This window comes from Alligator sinensis, unplaced genomic scaffold, assembly GCF_000455745.1.
Source record: "Alligator sinensis unplaced genomic scaffold, ASM45574v1 scaffold256_1, whole genome shotgun sequence".
Taxonomy (NCBI): domain Eukaryota; kingdom Metazoa; phylum Chordata; order Crocodylia; family Alligatoridae; genus Alligator; species Alligator sinensis.
The window spans coordinates 1,336,757-1,357,079 of record NW_005842139.1 but is presented as its reverse complement, the minus strand read 5'-3'; the positions used below and the strand labels follow the sequence as shown (position 1 = coordinate 1,357,079).

General features: G+C 40.6%; 1 protein-coding gene across 4 annotated transcripts in view; it reads right to left on the bottom strand.

The window, feature by feature from the left end:
* The window catches only part of LOC102369995 (ELAV-like protein 4), a 108,970-nt gene that overhangs the window by 40,953 nt on the left and 47,694 nt on the right, over positions 1-20,323 (bottom strand). For 3 of the 4 annotated variants that reach the window (XM_006025310.3, XM_006025308.3, XM_006025309.3), the window contains exon 2: positions 12,317-12,557. In XM_006025310.3, the coding sequence (XP_006025372.1) occupies positions 12,317-12,545 (229 nt within the window). In that variant the 5' untranslated portion in view covers positions 12,546-12,557. Of the gene's footprint in view, positions 1-12,316; positions 12,558-12,707; positions 12,753-20,323 lie in introns of those variants that run through there. The other variant, XM_006025311.3, reaches the window with a different exon arrangement.

The following is a 20,323-nucleotide window of genomic DNA, read 5'->3' as shown; positions in this document are numbered from 1 at the left end:
GAAGGAAAGAGACCCCCCCACCCCCAGCACATCCGGACAAGGTTCTGGACATTTTGAAAGTCCAGGATATCCCCAGACACAGAAGAGCCAAAAAGAAAAGCAGATAGGACTTATCTTAAATGATTTTGACGGGATATTATAGTACCCCACTCAGGGAAAGTAGGATTGTGTGTGTGACTAAGGAGAAGCTGGTTGCACGGATCACAGAGGGCAACAGAAAGAGTGCTAGCAGGTGAGTCATGGCATGGCTGAACCGGGGGGATGGGAGGTGAACTGACCTGGGGGCTGAGAGGTGTGCAGGTTTAAGAGAAAGTGTTAAAAGAACAGGTCCAAATCCCTTCTCATCTGCTTGTACACAGAGACATAACAAGCCTCGAAGCTCCAATTCCTCTTAAACTTGGAGACAGTGAGCAAATAAACCTCTGACCGGAAGGTCTGGAATATGCGAGCATGGGGCTTTTACCTCTGAAATTTTCAATGGCCAAGTTGTTGGAAAGGATTTGTGCCTGGAAAGACCTCAGTGCAACAACTACGAACATGCTCAAGGGAGAACCCTGTCACAGTACTGCAACTATAATTTTGCTTGAGATGAAGATGGAAAGGGTCTATGTTGGCCACCAGAAACGGTGTCCTTTGTCGGGTCAGATTCACTTGATGAAATCCTATCATCCTGGAGGAGGGAGAAGGGCTTGAGCACGTGAATTTTGAAGAGCAGGCTCAGGGGCTGTCAAGAGACTTGATGGGGGATTCAGAAGAGAAGAACTGCTGGGGACGTAGACTCCCAACAGATCTCAGGATCTCTTTGTACTAGTCACCCCAAAAGTCCAGGATGGAAGAGTTCTTACAAAGCTCCTCTACCCATGGAGGAAAACACCCAGTACTCTAGGACATGGAGAAACGATGGCCAAACTGTAGAACAAAAGAAGTGGAAGGGATCTCCTGGGTCGCTGAGCCAGTCCGCAGCTACCTAATGCAACCATATCTTAAACCCACTCGCAAATTTGTCGGTCTGAAAACCAGTTTGGTTTCTTGCCCTAACTACTAGTGCTGTGAAGGATGGTCATGTGGGAAGTGGGAGCAGTGGCTATATCCATTTCAGCAACAAACCAGCCATGAACAGCTTTTGTCGCTGTGCAAATTGCCTGGGATAAGCAGCTGCATTTAGGCCAACCCATTCTCTGGGATGGTTGAAAGCTGGAGGGTCTTCAGAAGTTTTAATTCTTGGCTAAACAATAATCTTAATGCAAGTGCAACAAAGGGAAGGGTAACACAGATGTTAAACACTGCTGGAGGCAGGAGCAAATGAGGACAGAGTGATTTTTGGCATTGCTATCCAAAGACTGCATCATTTATTGAATTAAAAAAAAAAAAAAAAAAAAAAGGTGTCCCCTGTTTTGGCAGAGGAAGGATGGAAACACATCTTGTCTACTTCTGTCTTTTCTCCATGAGACCAAGCCTCAGCTGTAAGTTGGGGACCCTGTAGAAACTGCTGCCAAACCTCCCACTGATTTTTGGGAACTCTTTCCGGTCCCTTTCCTTCCTTCTGTCTTTGTCAGCTCTGGGTCTGGATGGGAAGAAAAGAGGAAGGGTTAAAGAGAAAAGAAGTCAGGCATGAGCACTTGGGTATCGGCTCTATGCTTCTAGAAAAGGGAAAGATAACGCTGGATAGAAGTGAGTGGACCGTGCTCAACAATACAGGACTCTGATGGATTCTTTGCAGACTTGTTTCTGAGAAGTGGAATAATGTTGCATGTCCTATTTTTAGGATGGAAAAGGTGGCCAAAAAACATTTCATCCAGTGGATAAAATCAGATGCATAAAAATAATATTAGGACTGGAAAGCACAATTCCAGAAGCACGGGGGCATCTTATGTTGTTGAGGTACCACAAATCCTCCGTAATTAGAGATGATGGGCCAGTGGTGTTATTTACTCAAAACAAGAAGTTCATATGTAAAGAATAAGCTATGCAAGCATTACAGGTATTTAAGATACTTCAGAAAAGTCTCAGATTTGAAACTGCTGGAGTTAATTAGAAAGGTCTGTCACAGCACTAGTGTCATGCTTTCCCCCACTTGCCTCAACATCCCTTTTCAATGGCTTTTTTCCTGTAGCCAACAAATCAAAAATTCTTTTGTTCGCTTGTGTAGAATATGCATAAGACTACTGCAGCGAGGCGATAAAAGAAAATGACGGATGCAAATATGACCGCTTCTCCTCTGCATTCAGAAGAGACATTAAGCCATTCCAAATACATTTTTGAAATCCAGCAGTAAGATACTGATTACTATTTCTTTCCCCAATGCTAATGAATGCACTCCAGATACTTAACACAAATGTTCATTTAGATAATCAATATTTAGAGATTTTCCTGGATACGCAGCATTGAAACTAGGTTCATCTGTACTCAAGAACAGAATCCGTTTGAGGAAAGTGGTATAAAAAGGACATCAGGACACCAAATTAGGAAAAAAACATATCTTAATATGTTAACATGATATTGAGAATAATAAATATAACTGCCTTTTAGATTTAGTACACAATTCAAAATGCACTACCACTCTTAATATGTTAAATATGTTTGCAGCATTTTAATCTCTCAGTCCCACTGACATAAAAACCGCAGCATTTCTGACTCATGAATTACTCGCAGACAAATGGCAGACAAGGTTCCTTGGGTGAATTTGATATCTTTTATTAGACCAACCCAAATGGGTTTACAACCTAAAACCCTCGCAGACAAATGGATTTTAAAACAAAAATTAGAACGTATTCCTTGTACTCCATTTGATCAACTACAAGAATTTTCTTTGTTCAGCCCTAACAGGTAATATTTTATACTGCTATCTGGCGCTCTCTCCTTCTAAGCACATCTGAGTTTCAGCTGCAATTGCACTTACTCTTTTTGACCATTTCTTCACTCACTGCATTTCTACTGCTGACTCATACACAGAAAACTAACGTTTAGATAAAATAGCCATAATGGTTAGACTAACCTACGAGTCACCTCATCAAAACCTTAAGCTAATTCACTTAACTTGGGATTAGTTTCCGGATAAACGGACTCTGGCAGAATAGTCAATCTGATGCCTATAATAATGAAGTTTTTTTTCCATTTTAACAAATATTAATTGAGCCAGAGACCTGTGTTTTCAAGGAAACCGGAAAAAGAATTAAATGTTATGTTTCTTGAAGGATCTACAACCTGGCCCATTTTGGAGGTACTAAATATGACCTTTAAAAAAATAACAGAACAAATCACCGTTGTACAATTACATTAACTAGTCGTGGCACAGCTTCCACAATGGCTGCACATAATGTTTTTTCTGTTGGAAGATCCTATTACTTTCAGAGCTAGCATCTCTTACATTTAGGCACGCTGGAACAAAGCATTTGCCATATTAAATCAGACTAGCTTAAAGAATTCAGTATCTTAACAGTGACCGGTAGCAGATGCTTCAAAGGTGCAAAAATCCCTCCATAGTTAGCAATGATGGAATTAACTGTCCCAAATAGAGGTTTTTCCTAAATGCTGTTAGTAGCTGGTTTGTGCCACATAGCATATGGGTTTTTATCCTTTCTAAACAATTTTTGAAATCTTATCTAACATAATCCCTGTGTCATATAATCCTATCTACTTAATGCACTTAAAATGGGGAATACTACTAAAACTGGCAGTATCTCAAAATGGAAGAAACTTTCCATGCAAAACCACTGTACAAGTCATTAAAAAAAAATCTTAAAAACTGTTAGTGTTCAGCTTGGAGATTCAATCATTTAGGACCAAATATACAATTTGCTTCACAATCAGTTTTGTTTTTCTGCATTTGGCCCTTGCATCTTTTTTTCCCCCAGATGAAATACTTGTATCAAGTCCTTTTGCCAAGTTTCTTACAGAAAATTTAAATAAAGGGCCTGTGATTACAAACTGTCCATAAGTGTTCGGCTTGTAGTTTTGAGAAATCAGACCTTAAATAAACAGGAACAACACTCAATTTCAGACATTACAGATCTATGATATTTTCCCCTGAATAAAAAGAAAGACCTTTCTTCATATTTTTCCTATCCTATATACATATAAGATAACACAACATTTAACTGTGGCTCCTTTCATCCTAAAGTCAAGGTCTCCATTGTGCAGTACTGATTTTTTCTGCTATCAAAACAAAGAAGTTCTCTTTACCTCTTTCTAGCAATGTTATTCAAATGCAGGCTTGATTATGTAATTATTTCCTATCCCCATTCACTATTTCCTACCACTGACTTTAACGATTAATTCTACTATGGCTTTACCTCCTTACATTATAGTTCTGTGTTTATTTTCCCCCATGCTCTCAAGAGGGACATTTCTTGAGCCTAGCTGACCATACACCAGAACTTCCAGTTAAGATACTTAAAAACTCAAACCGCCCAGGCTACAGACAAATGGGCAAGCTGGAAGGGCGATGCTTACTGGAAGCAGTAGATACAGAGTTTCTTTGTCATCACCTGCTTATTACAGCTTTGAAGAGACTCTCAGAAGCTTCTTTCCAGGAGAAGAAGCATCTTTTATGGCTAAGTACAGACAGTCAAAAATCCCAAGGCTGAATCAATTCAATCTTCGCAGGTTAGTCTAAGATGTACAGATCAAATCAAAAAGCAAGTGAACAGTGAATGCTTCTGATTTTGGAAAGCAGCCACATGCCTGCAGAAACCGGGGGGTGCTAAAGCACGCCTCCCTGCTAGACTGGAGCAGACAACTTGGGCCACAGCAAGCCTGCCCACCCTGCCATAGGAGGTTCGCAGGGGAGGTGCAAAGCATCCTGGGACACTGGGGGACTATGAGTTAACTTGAATCTGGAGGGGAGCTGGGACAGAAGTTCAATATAACCAATTTAAACTAAATCAGTTAAGTCTGATACTGCGTAGATTCATAGACTGTAAGGGGCTGGAAGGGACTTTGCAAGATCATTGGGTCCAGCCCCCCTGCACTAGGCAGGAAAGACAACTGGGGTCAGGTGACCCAGCGAGGTGACTGTCCAGTCTCCTCTTGAAGATTTCCAGGGTAGGTAATTGTACCACCTCATCCATCCAGGTTTATCTTAAACTGGTTTTAGCCATTTTGAAAACGGTATATGTGCACTGAACTTCTGTTGTGATACAGATTGGAACAGGTTTCTGATCGCTTGTACCAGTTTGTGTGTAACTTCTGTCCCTAGCCTATTAGTTAGCACTATGCTATCTGGTTCTTCTCCTTCCTATATCTCAGATTTACTCTTGCAGCTCTGAACAGCAGATAACAGCTTCTGCTCTTGTGAAAACAAGACTCTTCATGGAGATCTCAGGTACAGCCTCCCGAGGTATTTAGCAATTCTGCACGCTCAAACAGAAAACACTTGAAGAGGCCCCATTTTCAGACAGCGTCAAGCAGCCACTCTCTGAACACCTGACCCAATTCTAAGGCATCACCAGTTGAGCGCCAACAAATCTGATATTGGTCAAAATTGCTAGTCATTAAATTAAATCTAGGCTCCCTCCTTCTTCAAAAATACCGCTGTGTTGTGTGCTGGTGAGCCACGGGGAGTAACAAAGAAAACAAAACAAAATTCTCACATGCTTGCCAAAGGAGCTATTCCCTCTTCACGCTGCCTTAAAGGATTTTCATGTATGCTTTATTTTCAGGTTAATCGTTTACCAGTGCCTATGGGGAAGGCCTCGGATGCAGCAGCACTGCCTGCAGCAAAGCTTCCTTCTGCACCCTGCAATGGTAGGATACGCCTTGTATCACAGCTGTGCTGCTTCCAGTTCCCCCAGGTAGAAACCTTTGGGGTTACCAGATCAGAAGCACTGCTTCTTTCAGGTCTTCCATAAGGTGAGGGGGAGATGCGGGGGAGGAAGTTTAAGGCCCATAGCATCCAGCCACTGGTTTAGGCAACACAGTTCCTTTCTAGCATCTAATGAATAAGAGTTGATCTCTGTACTTCTAGTCAAGGGCTTGTACATCCACCCCTTTACCCTTGATGCATCACTGCTTATACCACTCACCCATTGGGACTCAAATACCCTACCTGGATTGAAATCTTACTGTGACACTAGACAGATCTCATAAATGAAATGTGGCAATCTTTCTCTATGCTTTATTCACAGAGTTGGGTGCAAATTCAGAAGTCACAATTTATTGCTGTGCCATCTTGACGGGGAAGCGGCAAACTTTCTGATTATACCAGTGTGGAATTAAAGCATACAAAGAAACAAGATGCAAATTGTTTTATATGCTATAGGTGTTCACATATTGCTATCCTATATCAAACTTCCTGTTTCCCAACGCATCTGGGTCTTCATAAGATTTTAGTGCAATATAACCTGCGCCTTGTAGATCGGGGTGGGCAAAATACAGGCTGCAGGCCAGATCTGGCCCGCCAGCTGATTGCATCTGGCCTGTGGGGGGGCACTTGCCAATTGATTCAATCTGGGTCGCAGCTGCCCCCAGGCCCAAATAACTGCCCAACCCTGTTGTAGATTAATTTTGAAGTTTCTCCATACATTAACAAATCAATAAACAGAATTTTAAAAATAATAAAGTTACACTATTTGGGCTCACTGTTCAATTTGTTATAAGACCGAAACAATATTTGAAATCACCACCAGCAAACATTTTGAGCAGCAGCAATGGAAATCTCTTTGAGATGGTGCACCAACTGGACCTTTCTTCAAATAATAATAATATCTGGCCCCAAACAAGTTGAATGTGCCCTTTTCAAAGGTCGCTTTGAATTCAGAGCCCAGTGCTCCCACTTAAGTGCCATATTTATTTGAATATAAGATGAGGTCCCCCCCCTGCAATCAGCGTAGGGAAAAACCTCCTTATCTTATATCTGCATAAGAAGTGGAGGGGGTAGCAGGTGGCTGCTGAAGCTTTGACTTTGGCCCAGACTCTTGCCCCTTCCCCGCCCTGCTTCCCCTTTACAGCTTCTGGCCCCTTACCCTGCCGCCCACCCTCCCCCTTACTGTCAGGTGCAGCTCAGCTCAGGCTGGGGTCTCTCCAGGGCACGGAGCACGTGGAAACTCCTTCGCCTGGTGGGCAATCAGCAGTGCCAACACTGCTGCACAGTGGCTGATCTTCGACTTGCTGTGCTCTGGGATGGAGCAGCGGGGGCAATGTCTGACAGGAAGAGGACGAGGGGACGAGGCAGAGGCTGTGGGGAGCTGGGGGTGCACGTGGCAGGGGGGCTGCAGTGGGAAGTGAGGGGGTGCAGGGGGCAAGGGGGGCACCTGATCCCCTGCAGCCACCGCTTTCCCTGATATAGCAGTAGGGGTAGTAGGGAAGAGAAATTCAAGATAACCCTCCAACACTTACTTTCTATACCTGGAACATTATAACAAATTCATAATTTTCCAGATATACAAACTAATTACAGGGGGGGGTGTGGGGGGGGGTGTCGGTCGTCTTATATTCCAGGTTGTCTTATACTTGGGTAAGCACAGTAAATGAGAGTTTCTCCACTACCTCCATTTGGAGACAGATCAAACAAACAGGGAGAATCTGCAATTCGATTTAATTTAAACTCGGTTTTAACCACTGGCTTACAAATTCTTCTAAAAAAAAAAGCAGTGTTCCTCAAACTAGGGTACGAATACCCGAGGCATGCAATGCACTGATAGAGGGTACATGAGAGGAAGAAATGAGAATGTAGAAAAGGTAAAGGGGAAATCAAAACGAGGAGGAAAAAATGTAGCACATCTTGACACTCTCTCTTGATTACTGCAGAGTGCACACTATGGTTCTGGCAACATAAAGAATGACTCTTTTTATTATCTGCAACATGGAATCAGAGGGATGCCTAGACGATATTAAAAAAGGTAGAAGGACGCGTGACCCTCAGAAGTTTGAGAACCAATGATTTACAGCAACAGCTTCCACCTATAAGGCCATCTCCCTTTCATCTACAATTGTTTTAAAATGTTTGTTCCATTTTTTTTTTTTTTTTAACTCAAGTTCTATCTTTTTCATTTTTGGAGAGCAGCTGATTAAACCTGAACAACTGGGCTGTTGGACGAAATATGCTGTAGCTCTGAAATGGTACAGCAGGGACCAGTTTCACTGTTAATTTAAAATGCTAGAATTAATTAGGTAGTGTAAATGAAGAATTTAATAAGCACATTTTACAACCACAAGTTCTGCTTTTATTAAACATCTCTGCCAAAGGAAGGAAAATATCTTTGGTCTTTCCGCTTTTCCTTGTCTCATTCCCTTAAATTCACTGCAACTAAAATACATTTTTCAATGGCTACCCTTCCCCCATAATTAAGATGTATGCCTGAGTTATATCTCCTCTTTCAAATCATTAGCATCTTTTAAAAATGCTACTGTATATCCTGACTGCTCTGAGAAGCTACCAAACAAAACTGAAGTTTACAATTTTGGTTTTGAATACCAAATTAAAGGCTGTCTTAGAAGCTGTCATTCCTATTCAACTCAAGTTCAGTGTAGTACCAAATTAGCATTTTTTTTCAGTAAAGGAATATGCTTGTTTAAACATATGTCTCTCTAGAGCGAGGGGTAGCATCAGGAATCTTGGGGGTTTTTTTAAATTCACTACTGTTCTGAAAGACCTGCATGAAGACGTGGAAGAGATGATTATTGTTAATATATAGTAACTGTTTAATCCCTATTTAAAATAATGATAAAGCAATCCTGAACATAAATTCTCTCAGGAGGATCCTGTATGTTTAACAGACTTTGTTTAGCTTTGAACTCCTGGTAAAAAAAAATATCTTGGGAGTCTAAACATTATCTTGCTAAAATCTGTGCATTTCCTTAACAGAATGGGGAAAACTAGATATTTTACTTGCACCAATTAAATCTTGTCAGCACTCCCCTCCCCCCTTGGAGATTTTATAATATTATCCTGCTAGGCTTACAATTTTAGATCTACATTTAGAACGTGCCCTGTTAATTTTTCTTCAAGCGCTCATTTAAACGTCCCTTTGCAGCTAACTAAGTCCAAATTTAGGCTTTCCTTTATGGTCACATTTTTTTACTTTACCAGAAAGCAGAATATGTGTATGCAGAAAGTCCATATTTTCATGGACAGTACGCCAGCGCTCGTTTAAACGCATTCTAGATGACTGATGCCTTGCATTTTTTGTGAAACAAAAATTAACATACATTCCACAAACTGGAAAATCTGAAAAAAAGCAGCCAATATCCACATGGGACTGAAAATAAATGCCTGTTTCTGAGCTCAGATCACAAGTGAGCCATGAGAATCTACTGTGCAATACAGTTAATTTTATTCTGTAGTACACCTTCACCTCCAAAAAAATAATTCCAAAGTACATGATTGCTCATAAAAAAGAAGATACCTACTGAGGAGGTAGTTCCTACAGGACCTCGCCCCTATAATAAAACATGCATGGAATGATTTCGAAAGGCACTTCAAGTCTGATTTTTGTATTTGTATTTTGCTGCTGTTCACATGGGCCAAGAGTCTATCAAATTGGTTAACTGGGTCTGCTATACAGATCGGGTCTTGTTGTATGTATTTTTTATTTGTCAATGCCTTTCTGGGTGAAAATACTGATTCTTCATGCCTTCTAAGGACATACTTCTTGGGTGGTGCTATTGATCAGCACCGACAGCCAAATGACTCCAGGTTTTGATGAGTCTATATTCAGCAGTTTAACCTCTGCTGCTCCCCAGGTTTCAAGGTGAAGGAAATGTTGCTGAATTTGGAGAATGGCTCTCCAGGCGTCTATGCTACTCCCCTAGAGACCAGGACCTCCACCTGCTCCATCGGACCCTTCATTGTCCCACTTGCTCTCAGGGATTTTTGAAGCCAGAAAGCAAGGTTGAGGTGTGGTGGCATCGGTCATCGCCGCAAGGCAGATTACACAGCAACAAAGCAGCGAGGAAATCAAATGCAGAAGATACGCCAAAATGTGTGAGTTGAGCAAAATGGAACCTTTTGGAATAAAGTCCTCTCCACAACCTGAAACTACGCGACTGGACTGGGACAATGGAAAATTACCGGAAGGTAATATTTTCAAAGGGGCCTAATTTCCATTTTCAAAAGCGCCTTGAGACACTTAAGCTGCAAAGTACCCCTGAATTGCAACAAAACGTGGGCTCCTAAGTAACTAAAAAACTCTTGAAATCACAGGCTCCTAAACCATTTAGGCGTTTTTGAAAAATTTCAGCCCTGAACCCATACTGAAAAACCGAGCGCCCAAGATTTCTAATGATCGCAAGGAATAATCCAGGAAAAATGTTAGATTCTTCAAAAAGAAACCGAGCCCTTGAAGCAGACTGAAATACAGGGGAGATAAATAATACATAAGAGATAAATAATACGTTTCTTTAACAAACTCCCTCAATAGAGGGGTTCCCATCCCTGCAGAGAAGTAACAGAAGTATCTCGTGACAATATTAAAAGAAGAGTACCACATAGTTTGAGCTATCCAAGCAACCAAAAAATATCCTTGTAGCAGTTGGAAAGTACTCTTTCATGATCAAAGTCCAAAATAGAAGTACTTCATTCCAGTAGCATTTGCTTTTTTAAAAAATTCAAAACTTCTAATGTTTGTCTACTCGCTCAAAACAACTGAAGTTAGCTGTAATTTTAGTTTCTCGGATTTTTTATTTTTTTTTTGATCGGAAAGAAACACAATTGTTTTTTAGCTAAATAACAGCCATGAGGACAAAGATCCAGGGAAATGTATTATAGCACTAGGTACTTTGCCACACTTGCAGCTCTGCTCTTAAACCAATGGAACAAGTCATGGTTTAAATCAAATAAAGGGGGGGAAAAAAGAGTAAAGAAAGTCAAGATGCCTCTACCCCTTCATACACCTGAAGTCAAGTCCTAATCAAAAGCACGTATTAAAATAGATGCATCATGGACAATGTGCAAAAGAGAACTCAGCTGGACTACACATTTGAGGACTTGATCTGCCCTTAGGCTACTGCCATTTATTCTGTGCCTTGGTGTTGAACTTGAAGCCGTTACATGTCAAAAAGTAAATAAAAAAGAAACAGTTTGTGTTTAAAGAGCACTAGGTGGATGATACAAATACTGCTAGCACAAGGGTTACAGGAATGCTAAAATTATATATAAAAATATGTATTTTACATGCCTCACTTTTTCATTCTCTCTCTATACAGCGCTCATGCCCATTTTTCATCTTTCACTTTAGGTCTCCAAGCATGCATTTTTATAAAAGATGGCTCTTTTTGGAATCCTTCTGTTTCAAGGATTGATGATTTCTTTGCTGCAAGTTAAGGAAAATGGATCAGAGCATCTCCAGGGTGCTGTCTCCTATGGGTGCAGGCCCATATGCAATAGGCAGCATAGCAGGAAAGGTGCTCAGGATCGTTACGAAGGGTTGAGCATGGCACACTCGAATCAAACCTGCTCCCTGCACAACATCCTGCGACTGGCTGGGTATCAGGGAACGCAGATGTGGTTCCCAGACAAGGCCGGGTGTGGCTATAATGGCCGTGCATTTATCCTGCGCATCCCCAGCTGCGTAGCACCAAACAGTCAACGTTTCAATCACTCCCGATTCTGAACGGAAGTAATCAGGCCACACGGCTCTCACAAGCTGCTGGAAAGCTGCTGGTTTATTCTGCAGCCTCTTTTTATGATGTGCTGTGCACTGCTCCGTTACTAGCTATGGCTGCAACACGTCAGCAGCAAGGACATACTGAACATGCTCAATTCTCCGGACCTCTCCTACGAGAGCATGTACGTATTTCTCTTCGTTTTGATGCAGAATCTCGACTCTTAAGGAGGGATTTATTTCTGAATCATGGGGGGGGAGAGCTCTACCAACAGGGCTTACTCCATGAGAAAAAAGGGCTCAAGCAAAGAAACCATTTCAGAGAATAAACCTACAAACATAAACCTGTAGTCAAAAGCATAGATTATCCTTGTACAATTAAGTGCAAGTAAATTAAAATGGAAGAGTATCAGGAAAGCCAATGCTAAGTAAAATGGGTTCTGTAACTGTACAGAAGTTATGTGTTTCAGATCAATCTTGGCTGTTTGTTTTTTCTAGTTCTGTATGAGGGCTGGAATAAGAATAAACGTCTACAGCGTGTCTATATACAATGGGCACCCTTGAAAACAGAAGGTATCCCACCTGCAGGAAATTTACTGGGCTGGTTTCCACATTTCCCATTCTGGACACAAACAGTACCAGTATATATTGTGTTGTTGACACCATGCGCAACTCCATTAATACTTGAAAGACTGAGAACTTGGGCTGTCTAGAAGATTATGTAAAACCGAAACGCGCGCCAGCTACGCCAACGTCCAAAATACGTAAGCGCATACCTGTAATTTTGTCTCTCACGAGTTTGCAAGATTCGATTTCACCAATGCTCCCAAACAGACTCCTGAACTCCTCCTGTGTCATATTCTGGGGTAAATAGTTGACTATGAGGTTGGTTTTGCTGTCGTCTGTGGCAGCCCCTGTCTGCATGGGGGAAGGGCAGTTTCTACTGTTGCTGGAGGGTCCATTGGTTGTATTGGATGTAGGGCCATTCGACACCTGAGGCTCCATGGTGCTAATTATCTAGATAAAGATAAAAAGGAAAAACACTGCTTGAAGTTTCACAGATACAATTGCTATTTTTAAAGATACTGATAAATGAATGAGTAGGTAGCATTCACGGCCAATTTAGACACTTTAACCAAAAAAAAAAAAAAAAAAAAAACAACAAACCCTGGCTTGATTCCTCCGTTATTGTTGTAAAGTAGGTCATGCTAGTCTTTGGCTCTGAGCATATACTAAGATGCAGGGAGGAAAAAAATTAATGCAGTTAATTTCTGTTTTCATTTGTAACTATTTTCTCACATGTATATTTAAGCGACAAACTGAATTATAATTCAAGGTAATAATAATAATTAAAATTACGGTTCTATTAAATCAGATGAAGTATAGCAGTCTATATGAAAAGATAAAGGGCTGTATTGCAAAGTGCAATGACAACAAATTAACCAAGGGCATTCAACCCAAAGTGCTGGGGTTAGGATTACCCTGAATAAATAACTCCTGAGTCTTGCAAGACGCATGGTTCCTGGTTCCAATAACAACCTGCATTTGCTAGCTATATTTTTCACCAAATCACCTGGTACTTCTTTACAGAATAAAGCTTCAAATCTGCAACCTTCATATGGGTGAGTAATTTTAACAGGTGCTGGAAACAAAGGGCTCCTTCTTTAATTAGAGAAGCGACTTCCAAATGGCTTATTGGATATGGGTACAGATTAAATCTCTCTTCATCTCAACATTTCAAACTACAATGTCCAATAAACACATCCAGATGATCCTTTTTTATTACAAAATAAAGGTCCATTCTTGCAAATACTTATGCAGGCCAGGCCCTATGAAGATAGACTAAAGGGCCTGAATCTAATCAGCCTCCACAAGAGAAGACCAAGAGGGGATCTAGTGGCTGTCTATAAACTCACCGGGGGGGACCAGCGGATCATAGGTGAGGCTCTGGTCCCCCAGGCACCACCTGGGATAACAAGGAATAACGGCCACAAATTGATTGAGAGCAGGTTCAGGCTTGGTATCAGGAAGCATTACTTTACGGTTAGGGCTGCCGGGCTCTGGAATGGGCTCCCAAAGGAGGTGGTGCTCTCCTCTACCTTGGGGGTCTTCAAGAGGAGGTTGCATAGATATCTGGCTGGGGTATTATGATCCCAGCACTCGTTCCTGCCCAGGGCAGGGGGTTGGAATGGATGATCTGCTCCGGTCCCTTCCGACCCTGGAAACTATAAACTATGTAAGTAGCCCCATTGTTGCCAATATTATTAACTGCATGAGTAAAGTTACTTATGTGTCTATGGGCAGGATCAGGACCTAACAATGCAAGAACTTTCAATTTAAAAGATTGCAGTTGCATGTTTTACCAATTGTTTTAACAATTCAGGGTGTAGCAAAGAAAGTTTAAAGAGTTTCAGCAGTTCAGGGCCTAGCTTATGTTGGGTTTGCCTCAACTACAATTTCCATGCAACTACAATTTAACTGCAATCTCTAGTGCTGAAAAGGAAAGCCAAGATTATCTTTGCTGGACATTATCTCATCTTCAAATTGGGGTGAGCCCCAGTTGTACAAATGGTGGATTGCACTGGCGCAGCTGCAGGGATGGCGGCTGGTGGGAAATGTCCCCCGGCCAGGCAAAGCCTCAAGTTTATGAAAGGCTTAAAACAGCTACTCAGTGCTACCAGGGAGAAGAAAAAGCCACTGCTAACAGGCCAAAGAAATTTAGACATCACAGAAAAATTCAGGAGAGAATTAAAGTACTGAGACACTATACAGTTTGAACCCTGTGTTGATCTGATCCTATAATTATTATAATTACTTACGACTTAACACACTCTCTTTTTTAAAGCCAGGAAGGTACATATTGTGACAAGTTACATTTAGTAATTTCCTACAAAACTTTGGAGGAGAAGGAAGTGGGGGGGGAGGGACAGGGAAAGGAGTACAGGAGCATTCACATCTAGACTGATATCCAGCAGATTCTTTTTACTTGATTTAACTTCAGGAAGGAATAGAAATGACAAAAAAAAGTGACTGTGAATTGATGTGGTTACAACATTGTGTTTGATATTTCATCTATGCCATTCATAATTAGAAATACACTCAGTGCTTATTTTAAATTACTGGTCCCAGTGAAAAACAGATGCTTTGATAGTGCAGTGAACAAAGACCTCTCACTATGGTGTTTAACACAAGGTCACAACAAACCTACAGAACAAAACTAGTTAAAGTAGAATAAAATAATAATAATTTTAAAAAAAATCAGAGCATCCAGGTGATCATTTCATGCAGATAGTAACTTATTAAAAATTCAACAGATTCCAGTCTAAACTTCCCATGCCAAATCTACTGATCATGTAGCAGCAATCCCCGTCGCCCCACGACTGTTCAGTGGGGTCATTTAAACCTCCCTGCCTTGGTCAGCATCATCTGTGCTCCCTAATTAAAGGCTTTATCTTTTTTTTTTAAAGTACAACTCCAAGTGTGTTTAAAGAAACCGTCTCCCTTCCACTCTGTAACCTTAAATCCACAACCTGTTCCAGCCCTGGGAAACCTTGCTGGTCGTCTGCTGAAGATGTCCTTATCCCCTGCCCTGGCGAGCAGCTGAACTGAGTATAATCCCATCACCTATACTGTATCTACACAACTGCATCAACTTGAATTTGAAAACAAAATCTTGGTCCATGCTTCCTACAGGAACAATCCTTTGAGATGCTGAATGACCTTAACTCTTACCCCACCACCCCCTTCCTGTCCCCCCTCCCATGGGGAGCGGGCATGCTCTGTATTTCACAGGATCAAGACGTTGGCATCTAACTCAATTCAAAAACACTAAAAAAAAAATGTGTCAGTGAAGTAGAGTCATCCTCTTTTGCTAAAGCGTGACTATTTTACACACTTCATTCAGCAGATGTTAGTGTTTTTGCAGTTTTGGTCATTACATTTCTGCATCATGCTTTCTACTAGATGCTATATTTGGCTGGTCTCAAATGTTACTTGAGCCACAAGGTTCAAAAGCCAGGATTTTACCCAACTAATAATTGATAAATAACCAGATTCAACTTAAGAGACTGGGAGAACATAGCTGAGAGAGAAAAATGCAGCTTTCCATGGGTATTGAAACCCCCGCCATCGATATTAATATCACAAAAATAACACCGTCACACAGCAAGCTGAAAGTTCATGGAACGCACTTCACGCCTGATACTTCACTTCTGGAGTTAATGGAAATATTGCCACTTATTTCAGTGGCAGCAGGAGCAGGTCTTCAGTGCCATATACTTGCCACTTATTTCAGTGGCAGCAGGAGCAGGGCTTCAGTGCCATATTGTAAAAAAAATGTTCACATTCATTTACTAGTAACAGAAGCAAAAGGCATGCTTCGTTACCCCTGCTAAACAATTAGGCCTTGACCGTCTACTTAAAATATATAAAGGATGATAAAGTTCAAAGTTTGTTGTTCTGCCTGCTTTAAACGTTGCGCAAACTCTTTAAAAATTGCATTTCTGTCTTTTTAATCTGTTGCTCAACCTTCAGATTTTTAACCAAGGTAAAGTATAAGCAAAGACAGCAACATCATAGAAAGGATAGGCTGTGTTTGAGCAAATATATGCGTCCTTTATTGGTATTTCCTTATTGCAGATCTCTCACGTCCGTGACTGGTTTTTCAGAGCCAGGGTCTCTATTCACCTACTCAGCGTCGTGAAAGTTCTTCGAGATTTCCACTAATATGAAAAGAAAATTAGGCCCATAATTTGCTATCACCAAAGTTACTGTAATGCTGGGAGTTGCTAATAGTAATATCACTACAGGAGAACAGGGGAAGAGAGAGAGAGCTCAAAGATATTACCGGAAGCATTTATCACAAACATCTGAAGTGTACAGATTTTATCATTAAATTATTTAAAGGCCTTTCCTGTGTATGAAAGGGATTTTGGAGGATTTATGTAGAAAAATCACAGCTCTATATCAGAGACTGCAAAACCTGTCCTTACCAGCATGAAAGAATAATGTTTACTTTGGACTTATTCATGTAATTTAACCAATGTAGAGATGTGCTTTGTTCATGACAGTAACAATAAAAGCCCCAAATGTTTTTTCCGGGTGTTGCCATCCCACTTGACTCTTCTAAACCTTGGAGGTACAATTGGGTCTACTCAACTTAGCTGGAATACTTTTCCTATCATTTAATATAAAAAGAGTCATTGGGTATTACTGCAGGCTGTGTACTACTTACAGATAAATTCATTAACTATATGGAAAAATGTGCCTCGGTAGCCCACTCATGTCTTGTGGTCCCCACACCAGACATTTTTTTTAATTTTAATTCACCACAACAACCTCCTTAAAAAGGATCTCCTTTAATGTCCTGGACACAGTGTTTGCTTTCAAATGGTTTAACTGTGTAAACTCTTTTAATGGTTATAATTTTACAAAAAAGATCTTTCTTATTATTGAAGATTAGCTCATTTTCTAGAAAAAAAAGTCTTGTAGAGAGAACTATGCATGTATTTTTTTTTAAGGTTAGGGATCTAGGTAGATACTGGCGCTCAGCATCTCCTTCTACCCCCTAACCCCACAAACCAACTCAACCAACCAAACAAATGAAAACCAACAAACCCCCCCAAACCACTCAAATATATAGTCATTTACCCTCAAGGACATACTTTATACATAGAAGTATATTTCCCTGAAAGAATGCATTACACCCATTATATTTAAAACCATAGTCTTTAATATCTCATTTAATATTCCCAATACTTTTGCAGAATTTCATTAAACTGGATTTAGATAAATATTTATGCTCTTAAAATGTTACACTGCAAGCACTTTCCCACAACATCTATATTTACATGACCAGGCATTCAAAGGAATGATTTTTTCAAAGAAATGATGGTCTGGGCTCTCTCTCTAACATTATTGGTTAGGAAAAGATTAAGAAAGTAAAGACCAGCAATCTATTACGGTGCCTTTTAAAAAAGTCTTACTGGCTATAGCTAAGGTAAGCAGATCAATCCTCAACTTTTTAATTTCTGAAATGACCCTAGAACTCCTTTTTCTAAATCGTTTGGCAACAAACTTAGCCTTTTATTCCCTTTGCATGGAGATCAGTATTAGCAATGCCAATCAGATACAAAACTGTACGTGTAAGACAGCTCAGAAAAAATGAATGATTATTTCACATGCTATATAAAACACGCTGATTCGAGACCAAGAGTAACTGAAGATGATCGATGAAAAGTTCACTTGATTTATAATCTTTCACAAAAGGTGAGAAAAACAAATGTTAAGTTTACAGCTGTACCTATTAAATAAAGGCATGCCTTGTCTCCGCTTCTCGGGATGGTCCATCAGACCCCTGGTTTCTAAAATGATGTCTCGTTGTGCTACTTTTTTTCACTATGGTAATACACCTGCAAACTACAGGGCATTTCAGTGTGACAGGTTTCACAAAGAAATGCTGGGCTGCTTGGGAAGCCTGCGTGAGCTCTGGCACCGGTCTGCAAAGCACAGCTAATCACGAAGCGCGGTGCAACGCCCCGCTCCAAAACGTCAACGGCAGAAAAATCCCCCCCAGCAGCTCCGACATCCTAAATGATGCCTCAGAAGTCTCTCTCTTTTGAGTCGTTGTATAAATATTTCCAAACTAATTCAGGGGGCTTAATCTCTCGGCTAAAATATTAACTTCAGCAATAATGCAAAGAATACCTGCGTGTATCATGTAAACGCAACCATTGTAAGGCTTAAACAAGCTACTGCTAACCGACATTAATCTTCAGTTGTTATTACAGTAAATATGTTGCATCCATCTACCATTACAAAGAACAGTTAATGAATCATTTAGAAAACTACCCACAGACAGATTAAGACAGCCTTATCTTCCTATTGCATGCATAAACAATAGCCATTGGCTCAATGCATGTAAATATTCACGTTTCATATTTCCAACATTTGCTTTCTGCAGTCGCGGCGTGTCTGTGTGTGGGGCTGAGAAGGAGGCTGCACACATGCACTGAAAGCTGCTTGGATGTCACTGTTTTCTTAAACCCTATTCTTGTCATCTGAAACTCGGATAACTCCCTTTATAAATGAATCCCATTGACCTTGCTACATATGGGAAAAGATACAGTAACGATTAGTCGCCAAAAATAAATATTTGTTTTCACAGCACTAAAAGGCAATATTTGGAAAAGACTCCACAACCAGGCTTCTCTTAAGAAAGCGCAATCTAAAAATAATTTCGAAGAACGATGGAAAGGATACCGTTCATCTGGACAGATTATTTCTAGCACTCGGAAATCAAAAATAAATATCTTATCTATGCATAATAAATTGTTCACAACACCTAAATGCCAGGAAAAGTGATCATGGTAAATTATACCTCATGAACAATTCATGAAGTCTAATTTTATATTATTTCTAAGCGCTCATTAATGAACAAACTCAGAACGTTCGTCCATAAAAAGAATTTAGATAAATAATGCAAAACTCTTACTTTATCCCAGAAAGCACTTTAATTAGCACTGCAAGTTGTTTGCTTTACATTTGAAAACAAATGGGGCCACAGCAGAGGTCAGTCGTATAAAAGTGATGCTGTAGCTGTGATGGCCCAGAAACGTGCAAGAGGAGAGGATTTCGTAGGGTGATTATCTTTTTTGGACCAACTACATAGTTGGAATAAAGGTAGAGAGACTTGAAAATGCACGGTCTTCTTCCTGGGGGTCCACAGCCATCTTTAAAAAAGTAGCTTCGACAGTGAGAAAAAAATCACGCCCAATGTAGCAACGATGCAGAAAGCAAGGATTTCTTACAGCTGCTTGTGGGATCAGATGGTTAAATCCAAACCTGTGCACGTGCTTAATGTTACAGATGTGTGTAGTCCCACTGAAGCTACCGAGACACGTACAGTTAATATATATTATACATTCGCTTTGAGTATGTATGTCCGCATGTATGCGCATGTTACAGGAGCACCAGAGTGATGTAGCTGGGATGGTCCAGGAATTACGTAAGAGGCAAGGGTCTGAAGAAAGCTCGTATAGCTATCCCAACTATGCAGCTGCTCCAATAAAAGATATCTCCCTAAGAAATCTTTGCCTCTAGAGTGCTCATGCGCACATACATGTCCCACCCCCCAATATATATGCAGGTCCTGATTTGCACTCATACACTACTAAACTACTGTAAATAGTACCCCTGGTTACTAGGACTACTCACAGCAGTAAATTAAGCATGCATGAAAAGTATTTGCAAAATTCAGGTCATGAATTGCAAAAACTCTTGTGCGCGCAGAAGATCTTCATATGTGTTTATACAACATTTTGCACAAAATGGCCCCAAGCCTTGCTAAGACCTCTGGGCATGACTGTGATAATAAATAGCAATTAAAAAGGATTCACAGCAGAGACTGGCAAAGTGAGAATTAAGGACCAAATTTTACCTTGGACAAATATGTGCATTTCCCCTCCCCCGCCACAAATGACCTTAAAATGAGCCCAGGAAGCAGTCTATGTGGATCCCCAGTAACCATTTTCTTCTCCATAACATGACTGTCAAATCATGCTGTCAGTCATGTTTTTTTATTAAAGCTTAGGCACCGCACTACTAGACTGCTATTATTTACTTAATAAATACATCATGAACATGAAATAAAAGAGGAAAATTCAGCTTTAGAGCAATTCTGCCTCAAGGCAAATCCAATATCCCAGAAATGAATCATTATCTAACCACCCTCTATAATTTGACATATCCCGCCACACACACAGGTTTCATATGCTGTGCCCTTC